The sequence below is a fragment of the Falco punctatus genome (genome assembly GCF_963210335.1).
Source record: "Falco punctatus genome assembly, chromosome: 4".
In the NCBI taxonomy this organism is placed as follows: Eukaryota; Metazoa; Chordata; class Aves; order Falconiformes; family Falconidae; genus Falco; species Falco punctatus.
In genome coordinates, this window is record NC_137583.1 from 33,852,943 (window position 1) to 33,877,808 (window position 24,866).

The following is a 24,866-nucleotide window of genomic DNA, read 5'->3' on the forward strand; positions in this document are numbered from 1 at the left end:
GGTTTTGGGGTTGGATTTTTTTTTTTTGGTTTTGGGGTTTAGCTTTTTGGGTTTTTTTTTTGAAGATTAGGAAGAAAGTTGTTGCAGTGTCTGCTCTGAGTAAATGTGAGCACTGAAAGGGAAGAGGAAAAATAAACTGAGACTGCTCTGCTCCACTGTGATACTCAATTTTGCAATTGTCCCATCCTGCACATTCCCTCCTCTTGATGTTTGTCCAGTGTGGAGTATTAAATCCTTAAGGAAGGAGAATCTTGCACTGGGCAGGACTGTGATCATGTGAGATTCTATGGTTATATGGTTTAGGTTAGGCTATAAGATTGCACATGTGATACAGAAAGTATCTTCAACTGAACTGTGCTATACAAATGTTGCAAAGGAGTCACATCTAGGATTCATTAATTTAAATGCTTCCAAACTATAGAAGAAAGAAAAGGATTGGTGGAAAAAATTTGGAAAATGACAAAGCATGAGTGGATGGGAAAAACTGAAATGTGGGGTTTTTAGTATCCTCCACACCCCCTTCGGTTCCATATGGCTGCTTTATACCAGAGGCCACTTTCCAGGACCACCCTGCAAGAAAAGGGCTAGCACTATTGCACTTATTTTTTTTAATTTTGAGAAGATATATATATTGGGGTAGATTCAGTTGTCTAAAAACGTCCTGTGGGCTGCTTTCAGGTTTCTTCAGTCTGTGGCTGCAGTTCCAGAAGGCCAAGGGACCCCTACAGATCTTGTGCTGTACCTGCTAGCTCCGTAGAGGTGCTGCGAATACCTAAGGATGTACCTAAATGCAGTGGATGCTTGTGGCAGCGGAGTCAATCGATTTATGTGCAGATAGTCTCTGCTATTATCCATGGTGTCAGAGGTTGCAGATTTACAGCTGATTGTGCAAAGAGGCACATTTTTGGTGCGATGTAGAGATACTTGGGGCCCAATTCTCCCTAAAGTGTAATTTCACCAGGTGCCTTCTTTCTTACCTCCCATCCGTGACGGGCACTTGCATGCTTAGCAATATTTGAAATAATTTTTGGATAAATGGGTGTAACACGGTTATTTAAAATCTGGCCTGATAAGGTGCATTATGCTCACAACTGCACTAGGGAGAAATCGTCAGAGTAGCACAGACCTGGTGTCAGCCCTTTCTGTTAGGGCTGGTAGAATTCAGGCTCTGCAGCTGCGGGGAGGGGAAGATACAGAGCGTGATGAGGCTGGGCTAGCCACTTCTGGGGCTGCTAGGAGGAATAGGAAACATCCACATCTCCAGGATGGGAAATAGAAAATCCTATTTCCTCCCATCCAGGGAAGGATTATAGACCTACAGAAGCAAACTGCCCTGGATTTTTGCATCAATTGCGTGACTAAGAGTTACAGGATTTGCCCCTTCAAAATCTACTCTCGTATGCATTCAAATGTGTAAATTCATCAGTTCTTCCTTGCTTTGTTAAACATTTTGGAATTTCTTAGCCAAAATGAAAACAACCCAGTGAGTTAATAACATACAGCCTGTGTGTGGGGGGGATGCTGTTTGGTTTAATTACTGAGCTAAGTACAGCAATCATTTATGTTTGCACAGAACAGACTTTGATGTGGCTGCTTAATAGAAGAAAATATCAACCTATGGAAGTACTGGAATCCAAGGAGGAAAGAATGCAGTATAAAATCCACCCAAGAAAAGGAATGTACAAATCAAAGTAACAAAAAGATGTGGATGGAAGGAAGCATGAAAAAAATAGGTCATTAACTAGGATTAGCGTTCATGAATGTAGAGTACTCCTACGGAAGAAATCATAGCTGACTAATGGGAGAGCTAGAAAAGAGATTTACAGATAAATGCCCTGCTAATAATAAAGTTTGTAGTCTTAGCCAGAGCATGGCTGCTACAAGCACCTTACTAGATTCACAAAACTCAACGGGAATGATTAATTCTTATCAGATAGTCCTGGCTTCCCAAGGGAACAGGGCTGAGAGAGACGAAGGCATTCTGTGAATGCCTCCAGCCTGCAAAGAGCAGGAGCTTCCATGGAAGCACAGTCTCATTTTCTTTCTCTTTCCATGCACCGAGTGTGTGTGTACCCAGTTACGTGCAGTTCTCAAGCTAAGGCTGACAACAACCAGCAGAAAGTGCTGTGTGGTCAGAATCCTGGTTTCTTGGATTTTGAATGGAAAATGCACCCTATAGGAACCAAGCTGAGGATATACCACAACAAATGAAAGATGTTGAAAATAAAGCCTCAGCTTCTTGTAGGTGGAAGTATTGCAGTCTTGATGCCATTTAGGACGAGATGGGTGCTGGCAACTGGGCCCAGTGTAACGAAACAAGAGAAAAGAATGTACAACTCACACTCAACATTCCTTGGCAAGACAGTTCATGTATTTTAAAATTAGTATCAATACAGTAGAAAAACAGTCTACTGACAAGAACACAAAACTTGCTGTCAACTAGTCTTACTCAGATTAATTCAGAGGCTATTAGAGTCAATAAACCACAGCCAAAATCAAGATTCAGATGCTATTTCTAACATATCAGCAGCACCAGGAAGAGCAGTTTGTAACGATCTAACAGAAGCCAAGGGAGAAAACTCGAAGCTGTCAAGCTTTGAGAATGTTCCTTGCATTGTGGTTTTGGAGAGGAAAGGAAGGGCTTTGTTAAGGAATATCATGTGGCTGGCCTTCACTAATATTTTAAGTTATTCGGACCAAAAGAAATCCAATCCCCATAAACAGTTCAGGGAGCAAAAGCTGTAAATCTGTAGCCTTTGGGGGTTTACCTTCACATTCTTTTTTTTTTGGCAGATTATATTCCAATTAACATCCTGTTCGCCTCAGCTATCTATCCAGAGAGAAAAGTCTTCGTCCTTGCTGTACTTTCTAAAGCAATGGGTAATCTCTTTGCCTTTCACTTCAACAGACGTCTGAAAAGAATCGCGTGTTCTTTGGAAAGTAAAAATATAATGATTCCATGTGCAGGTTACAGCAATGGGTATGTTAATTTATAAGCAAGTATCTACGGTTTTTCCAGGATTCTGGAGTGCCTGTTTTCTTTTATTCACAGCATTCAGGACTTTCTTTCTTGGCCCAAGTTCCATGTGAATACTCTGTAGATCTTCATCAGAACATAGCATCAGGGCATCTAAATCAATTTTTTCCCTCATGAAGACTGGAAGAAACTCATCCAGCATCTGTGATGCCAGAAATACCTCAAGGGGTGTGTTCTCCGCGTCCTCGTCATCCCAAATAACTTCTTCCTCCTCCTGCCAAGGGGTATCAGCACCGTTTTGGGCATCGTCTTCCTTGCCATTCTCAGCATTTTCATACTGAAAGAGCCCAATGGACATTTTAAAGCTTACATCTTCTTTCTCAGAAGACACAGTTCCAGGATTTAAATCCGCAGCCAAATTCCTTCCAAATACAATCTTGCCGAGACCTGGCCGCTTGAAAATGGAAAGCTGACTGTCATTATCTGAAAAGTCTTTCTCTTCGAGGTCATTCAGTAATTCCTCCTCCTCTTTCTCATCAAACAAATGCATCACAGTTGTCCTACCTGTACCACCCTCCTGGTCACTGCTTTGTGTTTCCCGGCTTCTTGTGCTGTCAGCTGTCTTTTTTGCCTTCAGTTTGAAGGTATCTTTCAGATTTTTGGAGAAAGAACTTGTTGTACTTGAAGCAAAGAGGTTGGGCAACTTCACCCTGGAGTGCGTCCCTCTGGAAGAATTTACTGTGCCGACCTTTTCTTTTATGTAATTCTGGTTCATTTCATGCTGGTGTTTCTCTTGGCGCTTCTCACATTCCTTGATTTGTTTCTCCACGTTCCTCTGGGCCTGTGCTTTGAGTTTGGAGACCCTCTTTGGATTCAGGATATTCTGCTCGGTGGCAGCTTTGTCCAGGATTTGGACACATTCATTGCGGTCCCTGCTGGCAGCCACCTCCAGGGGGGTGCGGAGGTCGTTGTCCAGAGCGAAGATGTTGGCACCAAAGTTGATCAGAAAAGAAACACAATGGACGTGACCGTTGCCAGCAGCGTGGTGGAGAGGTGTGTTCCCCCAGATGTCACATTTGTCTGGATCACCTCTGAGAAGGGAAGTAGCATACAGTGAGCTGGATGTACCCAAGCATAGCGCTGCAATATAGGGGCAATATGAGGAGGATCCTTCACTGGCCACAGTGATACGTATTTAATGAGCCACGCAGTAACCTTTTTGGTAGGTGATAGGTAAATGATTAGTAAAGCCCTGATTACACATTTTTCTCCATTGCTATTAGATTAAGCTCAGATAGATACTCTTGTTTTAATTCAACGCTTTTGTTCTCCTAAAGCTGCTTTTGCTCATGGGGTTTGAAAAGCAGAGGCTCATTTGAAAATAAAGTACCACATCTTGTCAGTTTAATTTAAACCCAGTGGAAAACATTGCTTTGTTTTTAACTCTTGCACTGCCTTCACACTGAACTGCTGCCTGCAGGTGAGAATCAGCTTGAATCTTTTGATACTTATTTGGCAGGATCAACTTTAGCAATGTTCAGAACAGAGCTGGAGTCATCTTGTGACCCACACCCAAGGCAGCCACAGCATCCCAAAACCTTTAATAACTTCAGAGCCAGGGGGCAAATTTACAAGGAGAATTCTACTCTTGGGAGTTCAAGCATTTCAGTGTCTCAGAGATTGGGTCCACAGCAGCTGTGCTATGAACAAAATGGTACATCCCATCACAAAATCTCCTTCAGGCTTGGTTCTCTGGCTTTGAGTATCTCTGAAGAAAAGCACTAAAGGGCCAAATCTGAAAACATCCTTTAGCCTGAAGTGCCATAGGCAGGAGAGAGGTCAGGAGCCCTCGCAGAGCTGAAACGCAGAGCTGCTCGCATGGGGGAAGAGCAGCGGGTCTGAGCGCGCCAGGCTGCGGGAGCACAGGCACTTCTGCAGGGAGGTTGCAGCTGGGGATCAAAGTTTCTCCACTTAGACATATGGAAGCCATGTGTACATATTTCTGCTTTTGTGGCTCTGCCCTGGGGAGCTGCCTGACTGTGGCCAAGCGTGCCAGATCCCTGAATTCCCACATTAGCTAACAGGCTGCATTATCCTGAGCCTTGGGAGTGTGGGGTCATCCATTCTCCCCTGGGTCCCTTCATAGCTGTTTGCAGTCTCTTGTCCCCATGGAGCCTGCCAGCCTTTGAGTCTCAAACAATTGACAGACTAGAGCGTCTGCTTCTGGCTCAATGGGACTTTGGGTAAGGTTTGACATCTACTTTGGGTTCTAATATCCCTCTTTTCCCTGCTTTCCCAAGAAAGAAGCTCACACAAAAGAGAGCAGAGCTACTTGGTCTTGCCTTTATTTGCATACCTGCAAAGCAAGCAGAGAAAACATCTCTCGATGCCTGTGAAGATAAACTTTTTCAAGGTGAAAGGAGTTTATTGTTAGTATTGCTGGATGTCCCAAGGGCCAAATGTATTGCAGGCTCCACAGTCCTAAAATCTGCAGCCACAATAAAGAAAACCGTCCTGTGTCTCAGTGCCTTTGTCAGGAAATCTCTTCAAGGAAAGAATGAATTTGTTAAAAAGAATTAAAATCTTTTCTCACAAGAAAACATTGACTGCAGAACAGACTGAACATCTTCCAAAATTCAGTTTCTCCCAAGGAAACCGGTGGGGCCATTCCTCTGACAGCCACAGCTTGCTGATTGTATCAAGAAATCTTGGATTAAAATAGAGGTGAATGCGTATGTTTGAAGATTTTGAGGGCAATACTGTCCCAAAGCTGTCCTCTACCAAGAAAAAGTGTTAGAAATACATTAAATAACAAATACATAAAAATTCTGATCTTTGTGTCATCCACTGTGACTTCTATCAGCTTATATGGCAGAAGACATAGTTTTTACTCTAATCTTGGAAAAAATATTTTGTTATTTGTTCCTTAGCTGTTGTGCTGTCTTCTAGATGTTCAGGGACAAACCTTTATTGACTCTAGATATTTTCTTGGAGCTGCCTTAATTATATGAGTCGAAAAACCGTTGGTCTATTATCGTTTCTGCTGAGGGCACAGCAGTAAGCGTGCGGTCCAAAGGTCTGCTTTATTGTGTTATTACAGCCACACCTGAGCTCAATGAGCTATAAAGCAAATCCTTGAAAAACCTATTTTTATTCCATATTTTCAATTCTATTTTTCATAAAAGAAAACTCAGATACATCCAAATAGTTACTCAACTTTTCCATCCAATCTTCTTTAAACTGTTATGATTGAAAATACAGATCAACTTCATCTCAGCCCGGAAAGAACATTTTATGAACTGTATCCCTTCACAAGAGCAGATTTTATTTTATTAGATCTTCTTAGAGTATCACAACTTAAAAGGTAGGCTCCAAGCAAGAGAGTACAGAGGGTGAGGAGGCTATTACCATTTCAATAGTACATTTTAAGCACGTAGTACACTTAAATGATACCAGAGATACTACTATTAGAAATTAAACTTGTAGAAAACTTTCCTTTCCTTTCCTTTTGTCTCCCCCACCTAAGTTTACAAGGATCCTACCACAGCTTCTGAAACAGTATTATCATTTTTAGCGTGCTGGTTGTTGCTAATACTATAAAAAGCAGAGAAATAACAATTTAATTGTTCCTGTCTCAGATCTATCAGTTGTGGCTTGCCTCTGGAAAGCATTAAATCTTCATGGGTGCCTACCGACTGCGCTTTGGAAGCAAACGGGAGAGATTTTTTGCTAAAGTCACATTTCCCTGTGGAGCCTGTTTCGAAGATAGGTTTTCACCAAAGGTTGTTGGCCAGCTCCTCCATTACAGAGGGGCAAAGGGCCCTGCTCCTGCCACCTGCCCTCCGCAGGCTCCGTCTATGAGACGGTCCCCCTGATGCCAGCGCGGCGTCACCGGCCACAGGTACCGACCTGCCTGCGGGGTCGGCACCTAAACCATTGCCGATGGAGAGAAACAGTTCTTGGCAACGCATCAAAAGAAATGACCGGGATTTTCAGCCTTTGGGGTCTGAGGTCATTGGGCCATTAGAAACGTGAAGCACTAATTACAGTTTTGAGCTGCAAGCTTTAAGCAGTGGAAGCTGATTCACTTACCCTCTCCGGCATATGACTTCCAGAGCTTCCAGGTAGCCGTGGTACGCTGCCAGAAGGGTGGGAGTTACCCCGTCTTCATCTGAAGTGTTGAGGTCTTTCTTAGTGGCTTCTTTCAAGAGGTCCAAATTGCTGTCAGCTGCTGCTTTGTGATACCTGCTCGACATTTTTGGCAACTTCGGGCTGCCCAAAGCAGCTGTGAACGATACCCAGACTGCGCAGTCACCCTTCCATCATGGGGATAGTTCGTTAATGATTACAAGTTGAGATGTCCCCGTGAGGATGGAAAGGAGGAGGCAAAGTTCATCCTAGCAGACAGCCGACCTGGAGCTCTGTGTGGGTAATCAGGCACGGATGGTGGGGAAGGCTTTCACTTTCTGGAGGGTAGCTCTGCTGTTCACCATTTCTTGCATCTCTGACTACTTAAACGTAGAGGGGATCCATTCATCCTGCCTGTGCCTTTCCCTGACTTCTGGGAGAACTTCAAAAAGACCTTGAACTTCAAAAAAAGCCCACTTCAAAACCCTCAAAAACATCTTCAAAAGGCCGTGAATGTCAGTACGACGAGGTTTCACCCTAAACAATAAAGTATCTCCGAGTTTCGCTAAGATGAAATGTGCAAGCAGTCACCTTTGCTGGGGAAGTCCTTTGTAACCCATCGTTTAGGGTTGCTGCATTTGCAAACAAGCCTCTCCCCTGCCAAATCGGGCACGTCCGTGAAGCCATTTCAGTTACACACATCGGTGTGGGGATGGAAACCTGTCAGGACCAGGGTGGTATTTGGATCAAACCGCCAGCAGGTCTGCCAGTCACAGCAGGCAAAACCACAGCCCAGCGTGTGACCCTGTTCACTGCAGCTTGTGTTCCACCAGAGCATCTTCAAACACGTGGCAAATATACTTTTCTCTAACGGGTATTGTAATCTCTATCTTAGGTGCCAAAAATGTGCAAGTTTTCCTCAGGATAGCACAGGGGATTCAAGAAATGGAAACATGATGGGCTGGTACCGTGCTGCCCCAGCCTGGGCACTGCGGTCCTTGCTGGGGAGCAGATGGGTCCGGTCCCCATCTTACATAACCACTTCTTGCTTTAGCAATTATTTCCCCTGGTCTCAGTGGTGTTAAGGGCTACCTCTACCAGTGGAAGCTTATAGAATTAGTATTTCTAATTTTTCGGATCAAGAGAGCCATATAAAAGATCAGTTTTGAAACAGTAGCTGAGAAGTCAGTAAGAGACTGCCTGCTGCTGGCTATCTGCTATTCCAGTCACATTCACAGCAGCTGCCAGATAAATGTTAGTTTTTATCAAGCTGTTTTCTGTGGCTAACTGAATTAACCTGTATCTTAAAGAATCTACCCTCAGCAATTAGCAGGCAGGTTTTGTTGCTGATGATGCCCCTATTACAGAAGCAGTAGCAATCGCAAACCGACCCATTGCCCGGAGCTGGGGCAGCTGCGGAACGGAGTGGGACCTCATTTACCTCCCGTAATGCCACCGCTGTAACACACCGGGGACCCCTCCAAGTGGGCTTGTTCTCTTAATTATGTTCTCAGGCAGGAATTGAAGAGCTTTACAGGAACAAACTTGTACCAACATTTTTCTTCCATGAGGACAAGGCGAGCTGGTCAGGTCCCGTGGCAGGCTGGCGTCGCTGTGTAAGCCAGCCCAGGTAGGCGCAAACCAAAGTCCTGGTTTTCCTTTGCCTTGTCCATTGGCACAGCCATCCCTGGTGCCATCGCGGATCGCAGGGCAGTGAGGAAAGGCTGTGCTTCACCCAGGGTAACCTCCCCCCGGCATCAGACGGCAGTTTTACCCTCAGCCCTTTTTCAAGTTCCCTGCACTGCCATTAATGCTTTTCTAATAGAAAATGCAGTCGTTTATTCCATTTTCTATTTAGCCAGGCTCAGCACTGAGTTAAATTTACGGCTACTAGAAAAAACTAGCTGTTGCAGTACAAAGACAGGTAATACATGTGTATACATACGTGTGTGTGTGTATATATGTACATGTATATATATGTGTGTATAAATATATATATGTAAAAGATCAGCTGTTTCTTGATGCCATTGGATTTTATCTCCTTTACTGGGTAGCGCAAGCATTTTTACTCTCAAAAGTGCAAAATGATGACCAAGGCACATACTGCATATACCACCAGCGCCTGGTAGAAGAGAGGAGACAGCATTTTTCTTGCACGTTGACATTTCACGTTGTTAGCTGCAGCCATGAAAGTGTGTTGGTGCTAAAAGAGACCTTTTCATTTTTAAGATTATTAATCTCTACTACAGAGGTAGTAGTGCTTTTCTGTTAATTAATTCAGCGCACAAAGTGTTGATCTCAGCGTGATTTTTATCATCTAACATCTGAAAATACTGATTTTAAAAGACAGTTACTCTGCGTGATGCTAAGTGGGGAACTATAGTTCCAAGTTTTAATTAGAGGTAAAGCAAAACCCAGGTCAATTGGAGAGAAGCTCTGGGACTTCGCACACTTTATTATTATTTATGTCACAAAAGTGGGCATCACAAAAAAGAAAGAAAAAAGAAAAGACCAAACAAAATCTCCATCTGTTTCTAAACTCCTGGCATTTGTTCTTCCTTGTGCCTTCCAAAAAACTCAACTTAAAATGCAATAAATGATTCAACATCAAATGAGCTAAATTTCTCAGCTTGAATGCAGGTTTTTCTTTTGAGACTAAAGCTCAAAATTGTGAACTTTTTAAACTCCCTGAGTAGTTGGACTGAAGCTTTTCTCTCTGAGTTTGAAAAGAACTTCAAAACTGTTCCACTTTCAATTGAAATGTCTTACCAGGCTCAGGAGAAATGCTGTTGTGATGGTACGTGGTGTTGTAAGCTAATGAATTATTTAACTAGCAGCTTTGATTTGTTATTGGATTTTGCTATGTCTATGATTATTGCTCTTTTTTTTTTTTTTTTTGAGAACAGTCTTAAATAAAATATTACCAGTTAAACAAACTATTTAGATTGAAAGACTACAGCATCATCAGGTATGTTGTAGATAACTCAGAGCCTGGTCTGAACAGCGATGCCGTTGTGCCATCTGCTTTGCATGAGGCATTATCCAGCACAACATTTCCCCATTGCAACCGTTGTAAGCCCCAAACGTGGTATGGTAAAGGCCATACGAGGGGAGGCGAGTGAGCCTCCGCTTGCCTAATGAGATCCTTGGGACTAATGGGCTTGGAGAAGAATGAGGTTAGTCACACAGGGTAACTGTGGCTACACAATTGAGAGATGACGACAACATTTAAACAATAAAAGCTTATTTCTTCACTCCTTGGAGAGGGGAAACGGCTGTCCCCGAGGAGGCTGTTGCTGGATGCCCTCTTGGGCAGCCCGGTTCCCACAGGGAGGTTGTCACCCACGCTGGTGCCTGCGTACGGGATCAAGGCCCTAATCAGCAGGGAAAGTCTTAAAACTGAAAGGCAATAAAGCCAGCTCTAGCAAAGGCCTCTCTCTTCTCACCTGCACACCTTGATGCCTGGCCATACTGGGCACATAGAAGCAGGCAGTGGGGCTTCTGTGGGGCTAGAGGCCGTGACATTATCTGTGGTATCACAGTGACATTTGCAAGAAGTGTTTTTGCTGGGAGCGCTCAGAAGTTAAAGTCCTGACATGGCACTCAGGCTTTTTGCATTGCTAAAGCCTTTTGGTTTTGTGGGGGGTTTTTTTCCCATGATATCACCATCAGTGCTGCAGAAAGTCCCGAGGAAAGCCAGGCTGGGCTCACTGGTGTCGGAAACGCTGTCCTGGGCTCACTGGTGTTGGGAACGCTGCCCTGCTGCTGGCACATGAGGGACAGGGACAACCAAAGCCTGTAGGAAAGCGCATCTCCTGTGCTCCCCGCAGGCTGTACGCAACACCCTGATGCTCGGGGGTGTTTAGCAATGCCTTTGCTCCTAAAGTTAGAAAATCAAACAAGTAAGAGAGAAAAGCAGAGAACCGGAGGAGGAAACCTTGCAAGTTTTTGCAGCAAGCCATGGGGATAGTTTTGTGTCTCAGGGCATGAATTAGCTGGCCAGAGCTACTGTTACAAGTTCAACAGGGGGAATGGTCACGCTTTCTCTGTAGGTTAAGCTCAAATTCAGACACATTAAGCAAAGCTACAACTGATTTTTTTAGCACAATCTGATGAATTACATCGTACAAACCTGTGTACTCGAAGACTGATATTAGGAGCTGCTAACACACACTGCAGGGCAAACCCAGTTGTGGTGGCTGCGGCAGTGGCATTGCCCTACCCATTCAGTGTTGTCTGGCCCAACATCACCTTCCAGCTACAAAGTCCCAGCATGTTGTGAGGCACTGGGAGCTGGCAGCCCCTGAGCTGACTCCAGCAGGTGAGGGGGGGGCTGCCCTTCTGCCACTGCTCTGGCCTCCGCAGACCCTCCCCACGCCAGCAGCATCGCTCCAGCATAGTGCAGGATGGAGCCTTTACCAGCCCAGTCAGCCATGCTCTGGGAACGTGATCCAAAGCTTCCCGGGACTTACAGCTTTTCCAACAACTTAATGAAACTAGGAATTGGGGGCAGGGAAGTTACGAGTAAATTTAAATTCATATCAGATTTGCTTGCCTGAAAATAACTCATCTGCGTGATTCTTTAAAGGATGTATACCTGAAACACTTGTTTTCCCCTACTGTGTTAGGTAAACCCAAGCTAAACAATAGATACATAATATGATCAGCTTGTGTCTGGCTTCAGAGTTTGCTTTGTTAGTTTTCTGTATGCTCATTGCTTTTGAAAACAACGAATCTCATTATTAAAAACGAAAGGGAAAAAGAAAGGAAAAAAGAAAGGAAAAAAGAAAGGAAAAAAGAAAGGAAAAAAGAAAGGAAAAAAGAAAGGAAAAAAGAAAGGAAAAAAGAAAGGAAAAAAGAAAGGAAAAAAAAAGAAAAGAAAAAAGAAAACTAAATGATCCATGTTTGCAAATTTAGGAGTCTCTGGGAAGTTAATTTCTAGCCAAAGGTTGGCCGAAGGTTGGCCGCATGCTAATACTATTGATGGCAAAAGCAGAAGTGTAATTTCTTTTTGTGCTGCTAACATCAGGCACTGTTTCTTGGGTGCAGTTACTGCTCCAGGCTAATGCCTGCTTATTGCTGCGAGCAGCATCGTGCACCCTTGGTATCCCCACTTGCCTAATGGCTTTATCTCTGCATTTGCCATGTTCTCACAAGGGTGAGAGTTAAAGGAATGTACATTTTCAAATCACTTCCACTAGCCACCTGCTCTGCCTGTATGGATCCTACTGCTTTGCCAGGCAGTGCACCGATGGCAACCACACGCTTTGCAGGTACCTGCCTCCGCTCATGCTGTTGTCCCGTCCAAGTTCCCAGCGCTTCGATACCCACCAGCAGACAACAGAAAACTCTGTCTCACAGCTCTGAAGTCTTTAAGAGAACTGAAGCTACTGTCACTTGGGCTGGGAAACCCTAAAATCTGCTCTAGGCACAGTCCATAACTGTAAAATGAAATATAAATGGATATATTTTACATTAATATATGGTACATTAATACAAAATCTGTTATTCCCTGAAGCCAAATTTAACATCCCATTCCTAAATTACCATCCATACTATTAATTTTCCTCTTTTTCTATGATCTATCTTTTTGCTTTCTCCCATCTCAAGAATTCAATTACTTTTAAAAATACGAGTCTTTGGGGTTTTTTTTACAAGTCTGTCTGAAATCAAAAGCATTGTGGTAGCTAAAAGGTAATATAATTCTCGGATTTTTTTTCTTTCCAGGCCTCTTCCCCACAGCTTTTGACAATGACAGTCCAACCAAAGCCTCCAGAGATATTCCAATCTAAAGATCTGATCTAGGACTTCTCTTCCTTAACCTGCCACTCATGTTTTCCTCCTAATTAGACCCATATCTGCATTGCAGATTTGCCTATACAGGGAACAAAATATTCTCTGTTACATTCAAATCTCCCAGCGGAATTATTTTAAATCATCAGAAAATCAAAGTGGCACACAAATCTCCTCGTTAAAGAAAATAACTGTCAAAAAGACGTGCATTTTTCCATGCAACATCTGGCAAGGGAGTACATTATCACAGCAAGGAAAAAGATGCCTTCAAACCAGAAGGAAATAACAACCCCTGCCGAAGGCTTACTATTACCTTAAGGTCTCCTGTGAGTTCTCCTCCTCCCAGCGAGGAGGCTGCATCTCAGGGAGGGGCAGGTGCAAGCTTTCTGTTCCCCGGGCAGCAGAAAGGCTGCACCTGTGTGGAGCCTGACCCCGGGCCCTATATAATCCGCCCTGGGCCATCCAGAAGCAAGCTTGTGGTGGTGGGCTTGCTTGAGGAGCTGCAGTGCTTGTGCACCTCAAGGATGTGGTGAGTGGGGCTTGGGGTGGGATGGGGAGCTGGGTCATTTCCTTGGTGCTGTCTCATTTTAGTCCTTTTGCTTGCAGGTTGCTGCTCCTGTTTGGCTTTTTGCTGCCCTTAGCCCCTTGTGCTGATGGCCTGGGGGATCAGGATCTCTTGGGTAATGAGGCTTCTCTGGGCTGGTAGTGGTGTGGATGTGAGCTTTGGGTTTGCTTGGAGCTGCTTCCTATTGCCTGGGTGTGGAAGGGAGCTCTGGAGGGGGCTGGCTAGCTGGGGGGCTTGCAGGGGGTGTGCCTGCAGGAGGGTGATGGTCTTCCCTCTGCAGAGCGTGTGACCTGCCATGAGGATGGGATGGAAGTTGAGTTTTCTGGAGAGCTTGGCAACTACTCCTGGCATGTGCATGTTGTTGGTACGTACTACTGCTGCCCCGGCCCTTCCTGCTGCAGCCTGAAAGCAGCTGCCTGCCTGCATGGCTGACCTTCCCTGTCCTCCCCAGATGCGAGTGGTGAGGAGATCGTGTCCTGTGACCCCACTGTCTATTATGAGAGGCTGTTGCTTTGTGTCCTATTTGTCAACTGCACTAGCCTGGAGGTAAAGGGGTTTTTGTTCTGGGAAGTTGCTGTGACTATGGATTTTTTTTTTCCTAGCTGAGACTGGGTTTAATAAGACTTCTAGCTCTTTCTTAGAGTAGCAATAATTATACTTCTGATAATGTAAAACTCTTCTAGAAGAGCAGCTTGTGCCAGGAGTTGAAAAAAAACCAACTACTAGAATGCTTTTTCTTTCAACTGTGCATTAAACCCCCTCAGATGCTGCCAGAAATGTTGTGTTCTCCTGTAAAGGACTTGAGCTACTCCAAAGGATGTTTTGTACGCAGGGGGACTAGCCTCAAGAGCTGCAAAGCACCCTTTGTTTACATCTCTATATTGACAGAGCAATTAACACATGTTGCTCATGGCTGTTGAGGTAGAACAGTAAGTGGGAGACCAACCCAAACTAGCCTCAAAAACAGGGGCTTTACTGGTATCTGTTGCTTTTAGGCATTTGAAATACCACAAGAGTCTTGGTTTTGGCACTTACTAACTTGTTTCTTGAACAGTTTACTCTGGCACTACAACGTGCTAGCCCTTGGAGCTTTTTCTTGACTCCTGCAGCTGTCTCTGTATCTTCTGCTTTCAACCTAACCTTGTGGCCCCATGCTTTCCTAGAGAACTTGGCATTATTTTTTTTATAGGGCTCTCAAAAATAAGTTTATCTTGGTCTGTCTGGTACAAACTTCTAAAACAACTTTTAAGTTAAGGCTTAGTTTCAATGGCTTCTAGTTGTCCTCGTGCTGTGCTGAGTACTGCTGCCTCTTTCTAATTAATGTCTCTTGTCCATAGCATGGTCAGTACCAGCTAAGACTGAAGCTGATGGTGAATGACACTATGGGAGAGGAGAAGAACATAACCTACAGCACCCACTGTGATAGTGTTCATGCAGATGAAATCGTTACTCCTTTCTTCACTGGTGCAACAATCGTTACCCCTTTCTTTGCTGGTGCAACAAACTGTACAAAAGACTTGATGGCAGTAAGTAGAGGACTAGGAGAGCTATAGATCCTGTTTAGAGGCTTGCAAGGCAGGGTGGCTGTCTCCTGGAACTGCATGGCTGGGATCTGGGGAAAGCTCCAGCCAGCTTCAGGGAGGTCTGTTGGCTGCATGTTCTTCTTGGCATGACCGTAGCTCTTTGAAGAGCTAGTTTGCAAATAGTCATTAATGATGTACATGGTCTGGCTCCAGCCCTTTTGCAGGGGGAACTGGGATGCTGGTGCCAGCTGTCTACTCTGGAAAACCATAGCAGAGACTTTTCTTAGCTGTAGGATTGTGACTGCTGTCTGTTCCTATGGTCTAACCCTTGTGCTGTGTTCCAGGTTACTTTCCCAAGACTTATTCCAAGCTTCAGCGATGAGCATGTGGTATGTGCCTTCTGTCTTGCAAAGGGAGGGTGGGGGAGTGCCAGGGTTTAAGACCAAACCTGAGCCTTATGTCTTCAAGCTGGAGTAGTTCCCTCTCTGGGGTGCTTGTCTTGTTGGGAAGCCTAATTCTATGCTATCAATATAAGGACCTTGAATGTAGAGCTTGTGAGGTAGCAGTCCTGCAGGGTGACAAACTGTGTAATGCCTTGCTGCTGCACCTTCCCTTCCCAAGCAAGGTTCTCCTGCTTTGCAGGTTCCAGCAACTCCAATGACCTGGACTCTGTCAATTGATGATGGAACCAGAACACATCAGCTGAGCCTTGGGCAAGCCATGCAGCAAGGCTATAATCTTCTAGCTGATGGCCACAACCTGACCCTTCAGGTGGCTTTTACTGCTGCTGGAGTTGTCTCCTACAAGGTAGGGGAATAAAGAGCTGGCGCTGAGGAGGCAGTGCTGCTCAAAGAGGCTGGGTATATCCTTCCTGTAGGCTTGTAGGAAGCACTGATGACTCTTGGGCAGAGCTGCTGTCAAGCTGATGCAGTGCTGTGCCTAGCTGGCTGATGGCATAGCTGTCATTGAACTGCCCAGCCTGATAAAATGGGGAAGCAGAGTGTGCCCTTCAGACAGCAGCACATCGATGGGCATCTGCCGAAGTGGGAATCTGGCCATAGCCTGTCCTGTGACCATCTGACTGGCAGTCTCATGAGCAGAGCCTTTTTGAAAGAGTGAGATAGGAAGAAGCTGCTGTTGAAGCTACTATGAATAGTAGTGGTGATGAACCAGACACAGTATATGGCCCTGCAGCATTGGTTTTACGATGGACTATGAGCTGAGCACTCTAATGGAGCTCTGTATTTTCTTTGCCAGCACAACAATAAGGTGCTCTATACTGTAGCACTCAAGCTCACCTATGGCCCCCCTGAACATGGCCTGGCTGTGGAGTCAAGAATGATTTGTGCACCAGGTAACACATGGAGAAGGTCAGAACCTGGCCTGCCTCTGCCCTGAGGGAACTAGTGTGATGTTAAACAAGGATATTGTTGCAGGTCCAGCAATCTGTAATGCAACGCACATGACTGTTGCCATCCCAGCCTTCCCGGGGACCCTTACAGCTGTTGGTGTAGAGGATAATACCATTCCAATGGACCAGCTCCAGAAAAATGGGATTAGTCTAGACACAGGGAGAGGGGTCAAGCTACATATTAACAGAGGAGTCCTGAAGTCCAGGGTGAGTTCTGATCAAGTGACAGGATTTTGTGTGATCACAATTCCTTCCTGCTTACTGAGAGCCAGAGCGCAGTAGCTATGACTGTGGCTAGGCACGGACCTGTCAAGCCAGCTGTGTGCCCTGTGGCTTGCTGAGGGCAATGAGAACTGACTTTATAATAGGTAAGCATTGTTCAAAGGTAATGGGTTTCACAAAGTCTCTTGGGTGGTGGTGGGGGGACAGCTGGTGGTGAAAATGCTCCTCTAGGAGCAAGTTGGTGTTTGTGCCTGGGGCAGTGCAAGTTAATAAATGAGTTGAGTATGAAGAGCACCATGGCCTCAGGGCAAGTGAAACTGCTCTGACGCATGCCTGTGTTGAAATGAGCTCTTGTAGCTACACTGAAGAGTAATTCTTGTCTTCCAGCGACGTGAGGGGAGCTGCTCAGGACTTCAGTCCTACATGTCCTCTCTGAAACTGTCTTTTCACTTCCATGGGGAGACTGTCGCAATGGTGATGCACCCAGAGTGCCCCTGTGACCAGCAGGCACCAATAGGTAAGTGACCAACTTCTGCCACGGACTCAGCCCGTGTGCTGCTGGGGTAATCCTTCAGCATCACTTGTACTTGAACTAGCCCTCCACAGGGACATGTATCTAGCAAGAACACAACAGCACTTGGCAGATTGAGCTGTTGCTGACTGGCATGGCAACTCATGTAAACCTCTTGCAGCTGCTGTGTGCACCCAGGATGGGTACATGGATTTTGAAATCCTTGCTGACAGTACTACACCACTGCTAGATTTGGATATGCTTAGGCTCAGAGATCCTGCGTGCCGGCCAGCCTTCAAGTCTTCTTTGAATGACAGGGTTTGGTTTCATGTCCCACTGAATGGATGTGGGACCAGGTTTTGGGTAAGTGTGTAGCCAGGTTTGGGGAGGGCTTCACGTGCTGGGAATGTCCTCACTAATGCTGTTATTCATCTGCAGTTTGATGGAGAGAAGATTGTTTATGAGAATGAGGTGAGGGCATCATGGGCAGACTTCCCGCTGCGCAGGATCTCAAGGGACAGTGAACTTAGGTGTGTATGGAAACATCTTACAAAGTCCATACATCCTATATATGAACATAAAACTTACCTGCTCCTTCCTTGTTCTAGGCTAACAGTTCTGTGCTCCTTCAGCAATGGTGATGCTTCCCTCACTATAAGGGTAGATGACCTTCCTCCTCTGGCTTCTTCAGTGAACCAGGGTCCCCTCTCCTTGGTTCTTTTAAGTTACCCAGGTAAAGCTGACCCTGGGCTCAGGTGACTGGGAAGCAGCTGGAGCTTGGGGGTGGGAAGGATGTATGAGCAAACTGTTCTGGTGCATGGGCTTCTAATGATCTGATGTGCTTCCCTCCCACTCATGCAACCTCAGGCAGATGCCTTAAATCTGTGGCTCTAGGACTGACTGCAGCTGGTAGACCAGCTGCTGTTGACAGATGTTCTTCAGGATGCTCTGCACACTGACTTACCTAACAAAGCTTTGGCTCATTGCAGAGGACTCGTACAGGCAACCATACCGTGATGATCAATACCCAATTGTGAGGTACCTACAGCAGCCCATCTTCCTGGAAGTTCAGGTCCTGAACCGCAATGATCCCCATCTCCATCTGGTATTGGATGACTGTTGGGCAACGGCTTCACAAAATCCAAGTTCGCTTCCTCAGTGGAATATTGTTGTTGATGGGTGAGTGCCCTGCCAGAGAAATGACACCACCTTTGGTAGTAGGTGGAGGATTTGCTACTTCTCCCCCCTACTTCAGGAGCAGAACCCCAGCTACAAGGGCTTCATCTGAGGTGGCCCTCCAGGTACTGCCCTGGTATGCTGGAACTTGCAGAGGTGCTGCTGTCTTCCTACCTTGAATTTTAGCTTGCTGCTAAGAAAATCAAGCCCCAAATCTTGTCTACCCTGTTGTCCTGACTTGCTGCTTACCTGTTGGCAGGTGTGCGTATGACCTGGACAGCTACAGGACCGTGTTCCATCCTGTGGGGCATGGTGTCAGCTATGCCAACTATCGTCAAAGGCTGGAAGTGAAGACTTTTGCCTTTGTCTCTGGTGACAAAGCCCTCCCTGGCCTAGTAGGTGACATTATTCTCCTACTTAGAGCAGTAAGTAGGAGCAGTCCTTGTCTCAAAGCGAATGGGCCTCTCATTCTCTGTCCTAGGTGTACTTCCACTGCAGTGTCCTGATCTGTGACCGTTTTCAACCAGACTCCCCGCTGTGTGTGCCAAGATGCCCTAAGCCATCTAGAAGCAAGCGAGGTAAGGCAGAGCAGATGTTGGGTTGTACTGATCCAAGATAACCTGCTGTACGCTGGGGTTCACCTCTGCTGTGTTGCTGTTGCAGGGAGTGGGATGCCAGGTGTAAACACAGCAGTGGTGAGCTTGCGGGGTCCTGTTCTGCTCGTGCCAGAAGGATGGTCTGCAACCCAAGGTACTGAGGCAGTGCGGTGCTAATGTATGTTGTGTAGGTTAAGTGAAAAGCAGTCTCCACACTTTTTTTTTTTTGCATCTTTTGTAGGGACTGCTCTCTTGGGCAAGGAGGCATGGACTGTCATTACAATGACTGCTGTTGGCATTCTTTCTGTGGTGGCCACAATGCTACTATTTTTGGCTTTTCTTAAATGCCTAAAGAGAAAAGCATCCATGGTAAACATGGTACGTTAGTGTATCGTTTTTTACAAATAAACTTGGAGTGGAAATGTGACTGTAAAAGTCTCCTGGATGAGTTGTGTAGCTGTGGATTTGTTGCTGGGTAACATTCAAAGTAGTAGACTGGACAAAGATGACATGTGGCTCACTGAGCAGTGATGCTGCTCTCGGTATTTGTAGTTTCAGTGAGAGCACTGAGCAGAACCAGAACTGAAGCTCTTAAAAGCCAAAGCCTCTTGGATAAGACTCAAATGACAATGACAGTTTCCCCTATCCTGGATAGTTTCTTCAGCTTCTTAAATCATGTTATAGGATGACTGACAGGGTATAATTAACTCTTAATACTGTGAGAACTGGCTTCTTAATACAAGATCCCATAGAGTTCTCCTGCCTTTTCCTAGGATTGTAGAAAAGAATCTAACTGAATAAAAACAGTAGTTCAAGACAAAGTAGTGCTCCTTAACACAGGTTAACTGTGCAGTTGTTAAGCCTAGTGTTGGTAGCTCAACATCATCTAGACCCTTTACAGCAGTAACCAAATAGTATAAACTTACTACTAGTTTAGCTGGGGTTATATGAAAATGAGCAGTGTCTTATAACAGTTACTAGACAGAATCAAAGCCCAGCTGTGAATTGTACTTCATGGTAATGACCTAGATTACAAAAACTCGTTTCAATTGTGGGTGAACATAAGGTTTCAATAGGGTGAAAGGAAACTGCTCAGTGCATGTTGTGTGGTGCTTGAGTACGTGTGTTCCATGTAGTAGCTTGGCTGTAATGGATAAAGATCAGTCTGTGCAGCAGTACTCAATGCCACATCACTTTTACCTTCAAGAGCAGCATCAGTCACTTCAGTTTGGTTCTGGCATGTCATAACCGAGTCTGTGCTGCAGCAGTGGGGAGAGCAATGCGTAGGTTCAACCAGTCTTAAGTTTACTGCTAGTGAAGGTGGAAGTGAATCAACTGGCTATAAAAGACAGGTAGATCTCTTGCTGAGACTTCTACAGACCAAGACAGCTGCCACATTAAAAGCAATATCGCTTTGTCAAGGTTAAACCTCAGGCTTCTTGAGTCTGTAATGCTTCTTATTCTATGAGATTATACTGTACTGCAGCAGTAGTCAGCCAGGGATTATGGGGGGCTTTTGAAAACCAATGGCTTAAAACCAAGGGCTTAGGAGGCTTATGAATAGGCTTGCTCATTACTAACAAATTATTTCTGGTTCTACCACTCCCAGCCTCTGTCATTTTAGTGATAAATACTTCAGGCTGATTATGGATTGCAGAAAAATGTTTCTTTGTTTACTGGGTCCACTTCAGGTTTGTTGCCTCTGCTTTTCTTGTGGCTTTCCCCTGCCTGTCAGGGTAGGGGGAGTTCAGTGCAGCATGCTTACTCCTTTAATTGACTATTGCATATTCCTGGTCTTTCATCTAAGTATGAAACTGAATACTACTTGTCCTCTTAATAGTCATCATTAAAGCAAAATCTTCAGTGATGAGCTAATATTGAATTTCCTGAATCTCCCATTGTTGTGTTATGTTCCTGTTGAACTTTGCAGCCACTTTCCTTTTTGAAATGCTTATCAGATGCTTTTGTTCATGACTGATTTCATTCAGTTATTTTTAAAAAAATCCATGTTATGCCAAAATCTGCAGTATGTGCATCTCTTCACAGAGCCTAAGACACTTTTTTTTTTGATGTAACCTGGTGTTGTGGTTTAAGTCTATCCAACAACTAAGTACCATGCAGCCACCTGCTCCCCACTGCTCCTAGTGGGATGGGGATGAGAACCGGGGGATGGGGGAAGGTAACAGCTGTGGACTGAGATAAGAACAGTTTAATAATGGAAATAACTGTAATGAAGAGGAGAGAGAGGAATAAAACCCAAAGGGCAACTTCCCCCCCCCCCCCTTAAATGATGCACAATGCTGGTGCTCACTACCTGCTGACTGATGCTCAGCCAGTGTCTGAACAGTGACGGTGGCCCCCAGCCATCTCCCCCCAGTTTATGTACTGAGCATAGTGTTCTGTGGGATGGAATAGCCCTCTAGGGAGCCCCGGTCCTGGCTCTGCTCCCTCACAGCTTCTTGTGCACCTGCTCACTGGCAGAGCATGGGAAACAAAGGGTCCTGACTCTGTATAAGCACTACTAACACACTGATGGTTCAGTTGTTACTATCAACATTATTTTCATACGAAATCCAAACCACAGCACTATACCAGCAAATAAGAAGATAATTACCTCTATCCTAGCTGAAACCAGGACACCTGGCATGAAAGGTGTTGCACTCAGAACTTCAGCAGGGCAATAAGTGCTTTTTTTTTAAAATGTCAGTGTATGTTCTTAAAATGTCACTGTGGTTGTTCATTGCAGCTCTCAGTACAGACCAGGACAGCAATATCTGTAGGTAGAACAGTCCATTTGGAGTGAGGCAGTGTCAGCCATGCAATTATGCTTTTTATTTTGTATTCTGTATGCACTGTCAAGGGAATGAGGCATGGAAATACAACTATATGTGGCAGAATGAAAAGAGATGAGAGTGCTCTGCACTGTGACTGTAGCACTCTCAGGTCAAGCTTTGTCTGGCAACTTGGTGTGAACACGGAGGGTGATAATCACCAGTCCAGCTCCATGTGCTCTGAGCACATAGGGCTTCAGGTCAAGTCAGTGGACAGACTCTGCTGATGCTTGTTGTCCTGTGGGTTGTGCATAAATAGTACAGGGCAGGGGGCTCATCTGCCACAGCCCCTGCTTCATGTAACAGCATTATCAACAAGCTATTGTTAATAAAACAGGTTTCAGGGTACATTTTCTAAATACCAATGTGGATTTTATGCAAGGAGAGCATGGAGTACTGAGAGTAATCATTATGAAGGCTTTATGCTGTTGTTAATCACAGTTACAGTGCCAACAGAAGTACAATGAAACTGTCATTTTCACATTAGAACTGTTGGAACAACTAGCTCTTACTTTCTATTAGCCTGGTAGGTGTTAGGGTTGAGGTGATTACTTAGGCTATTATCCAGCAAACCACCTACTGTACTTAAGTCCTGTTGACTTAGCACTTGAATGGAATATGAAGTATTTCTGCAAAAGCTCAAAAAGTGGTGCTTGATGAAGAGAGTTTATGTATATGACAGCACACTGTACTTAAGTGTACAGGCTCTTGGTTTTTCTGAGCCAAACAAGGCTGATATTCTTAATGTTCCCCCTTCTCAGTTTTACTCCTTAAGTGTAGGAAGAGATCAGTGCATGTTCAGGCAGAGAAGTCTTTGTTGCTTGTTGCTGGATAGAGTTTGAACCTCTGCTCTGGGCAGTTGGAATTTACTAAATAACATTGTTGACTGTCCTGTGAATAATTGGAAATGCTAGCTAACATCCCCATAAATTGACACATAGCTTGCTTGTATGAATCTGGAGATTTGCTTTAGTGAGGGTGTTTAAAACACCTCACTTACCTTTAAGTATAGGTAAGAGCTCTACTCTTGCTCTGACCTCTCTCTTGTATTAAGCTTACTAGCTGGGGAGGTTGCACACAGTGACAGCCATCCAGGTTGTTCTTGCCCGGTTCCTGGCCCTGGCTAACCCTGTCTGCTTAGGGGAAGGCTGTCCGGCATGGCCTATGAGAGGAGATCTGTCACTAGCTCCTGGGAGGATTAACTCCGTATTTCCCCCAGGCTGGTGCAGTTGTGCTCTATTTGTGGATACCATAGGGGAAGTTTGAGTGAAGACTCGTGTAACTCATTTAAAGGAAGGAATTCTTTCTCTCTCTCTGTATTTAATTTAATTTAATATTTATTATTTAACTTGGAGCCCAGCCACATGCATTCCTTCTCCCTTCCTGTAAGAGCTGAGCTCTGGTCTTTCTCAGTCCCCTGTTGAACTGTGGAATCTTTAAGTTCACTTTACAAATACAAGGGATTCCCTTACTGCGTTCAGGCCTGATGTCCCTCTGCTGGTCCATGTGGGATGGCCATGTGTGGATGAGGGTGCAGTGAGAAGAGCTAGCAAACCTGTTGCATATGGGGTCAGCTTTGGGGTCTCTGCAGCTTTGAGCTCAGGCAGCTGCTACAGGAACTGTGGCAAAGTTGGTGGTTCTAAATCTCCTTGGAGAGATGGGATGGTTGGGGTCCCCTAGGAGGTTGGGGTTAGGGCTGCAGGAGTGGCTGACCACTGGTGTACTGTTATGTCTGAAGTGAGGGCCAGTGAGCCTGATCCTTGGGGCTGGGAGGCTGGGGATCCATTGGGAATAGTGCTACTGGGGTGGGAAAGGCTCCTGCCACTTCCCTGCTAGGCTGGTGCTGCTCTGCAGGGAGCAGAGACAGTGGCTGAGAAAACAGAACCTTAGCACCATCTTCCTAGTCTCCCTTACCACTTAGCTCAACTGCAGTGTTTAATAACTAAAAAAAAAAACAAAAACCCACAACACAAACCACAGATGACCAAACAACCTACACCCTCATTTGAGGGATGGCCTTACTGGCGCCAACAAAAACACCTGGTCTGTGCTGACCCAGTCCTATTTCTTTAGTGTATCCCTGTACAAAACCGTGCTAATGTGGTGGTGGCATGGCACTGAGAGAGCTCTTACTAAAAAGATATGGTGAGAAGCTTTGAGAAGACAGTGACTGACAAACATGCAAAGGTCAGGGCAGCAGGAGTGGATCTGCTCCATCATTCCCTGCTGGTGGCTGAGAGCTGACAGCTTTAGCTCCTGGTAAGTGCTAATGACAGAATGAATTACATGATGAAAAATCGATTTAAAACGCAGAAGGATATGGTTTGTGTGGGGCCAGGCTCTGAGCTGGAATAAATGTACTTGTTTCAGTGTATCTTGGATTTATTAGGCAATGCCTGCTCCCTTCAGCAAAAAATGAGGGTATGAAGGAAATTCAGGGGAAAGGATTAGAGTCCTTCAGCTGTGTAACCATATATGAGCTGTGGTCTAAAGCTTTTGGGTGTTGACACTGGAGACAGGTGTGAGGGTTTTATTGCTCTGTCTTTGGAAGTGCCTCCTGAAAAGCTACTGGAGGCAGCCTTGTCTCTGGGACTGCTGGCTATGGGGTTTTGTAGTAGTTTGCAGAATTAATGTGCCATTAAAATTAATGGCTCCTGGAAATCTAAAGAGATGAAGATTAAGATCCCCCATGTTGCAGAGTGCATATAAATAATCATAGGTATGTATGTTTATTTGCAGTGTTGATGTTTACTTTATAAGAGCAGGAACAAATCAAGCTAGTGAGGAAGTAACTTTAACCTATTAAAACTTAAGTAGGTTGTATATTCTAGTAACTGAGTATTCTTGATTAAGAATTTGGTCTGGCCTTCATAGTATCTTGAAGTACAAAAGCATCCTTTAAGCAGCTTTAATTTGATTTACTGTGGAGGCAAATGTTCCTTTAAAATGAAAGTGTTTAGAACCTGTGTTTTCATCTGTTTATCTGGATGTAGGTGCCTTCTATTAGTAGAATAATAGCGGTTTGAAAGTAAAGCCCAGTGATTCTGGCTGCCATGTGCAGCAGAGAGGTTTGACTGTCAGAGAATGGATGCTCTGTGGTTGCTGCTGTCAAGTCCTTTCAAAATTGCCTAAG

General features: G+C 45.0%; 2 protein-coding genes across 2 annotated transcripts; one reads left to right on the forward strand and one right to left on the reverse strand.

Annotated features, from left to right (window-relative positions):
• Nucleotides 1-43: 43 nt before the first annotated feature.
• Nucleotides 44-7,313, reverse strand: ANKS4B (ankyrin repeat and sterile alpha motif domain containing 4B). The gene is made up of 2 exons (XM_080387078.1): nucleotides 7,070-7,313; nucleotides 44-4,068 (listed from the first exon to the last, which is right to left on the reverse strand). The coding sequence occupies exons 1-2, from the start codon at nucleotides 7,231-7,233 to the stop codon at nucleotides 2,991-2,993; spliced, it is 1,242 nt and encodes a 413-aa protein (XP_080243204.1). The 5' UTR covers nucleotides 7,234-7,313; the 3' UTR covers nucleotides 44-2,990.
• A 4,664-nt stretch (nucleotides 7,314-11,977) lies between these two features.
• ZP2 (zona pellucida glycoprotein 2) lies at nucleotides 11,978-23,059 on the forward strand. The gene is made up of 17 exons (XM_080387076.1): nucleotides 11,978-13,578; nucleotides 13,744-13,827; nucleotides 13,915-14,009; nucleotides 14,801-14,989; nucleotides 15,331-15,375; nucleotides 15,629-15,793; nucleotides 16,244-16,340; nucleotides 16,423-16,604; nucleotides 17,007-17,136; nucleotides 17,312-17,493; nucleotides 17,569-17,660; nucleotides 17,739-17,863; nucleotides 18,120-18,309; nucleotides 18,566-18,701; nucleotides 18,788-18,884; nucleotides 18,970-19,056; nucleotides 19,144-23,059. Exons 1-17 carry the CDS (start codon nucleotides 13,449-13,451, stop codon nucleotides 19,287-19,289), a joined length of 2,172 nt encoding a protein of 723 aa, XP_080243202.1. The 5' UTR covers nucleotides 11,978-13,448; the 3' UTR covers nucleotides 19,290-23,059.
• The last annotated feature ends 1,807 nt before the right edge of the window (nucleotides 23,060-24,866 follow it).

Excerpts from the sequence above, each read along its gene's own strand:
- ANKS4B (XM_080387078.1), bottom strand. The coding sequence starts at position 7,233 with ATGTCGAGCAGGTATCACAAAGCAGCAGCTGACAGCAATTTGGACCTC. Across the intron at positions 4,069-7,069 it reads GAAGTCATATGCCGGAGAGG|AGGTGATCCAGACAAATGTG; the intron begins GTAAGTGAATCA and ends TTCCCTTCTCAG.
- ZP2 (XM_080387076.1), top strand. The coding sequence starts at position 13,449 with ATGGGGAGCTGGGTCATTTCCTTGGTGCTGTCTCATTTTAGTCCTTTT. Across the intron at positions 13,579-13,743 it reads GGGGGATCAGGATCTCTTGG|AGCGTGTGACCTGCCATGAG; the intron begins GTAATGAGGCTT and ends TTCCCTCTGCAG. Across the intron at positions 18,310-18,565 it reads TGGAATATTGTTGTTGATGG|GTGTGCGTATGACCTGGACA; the intron begins GTGAGTGCCCTG and ends ACCTGTTGGCAG.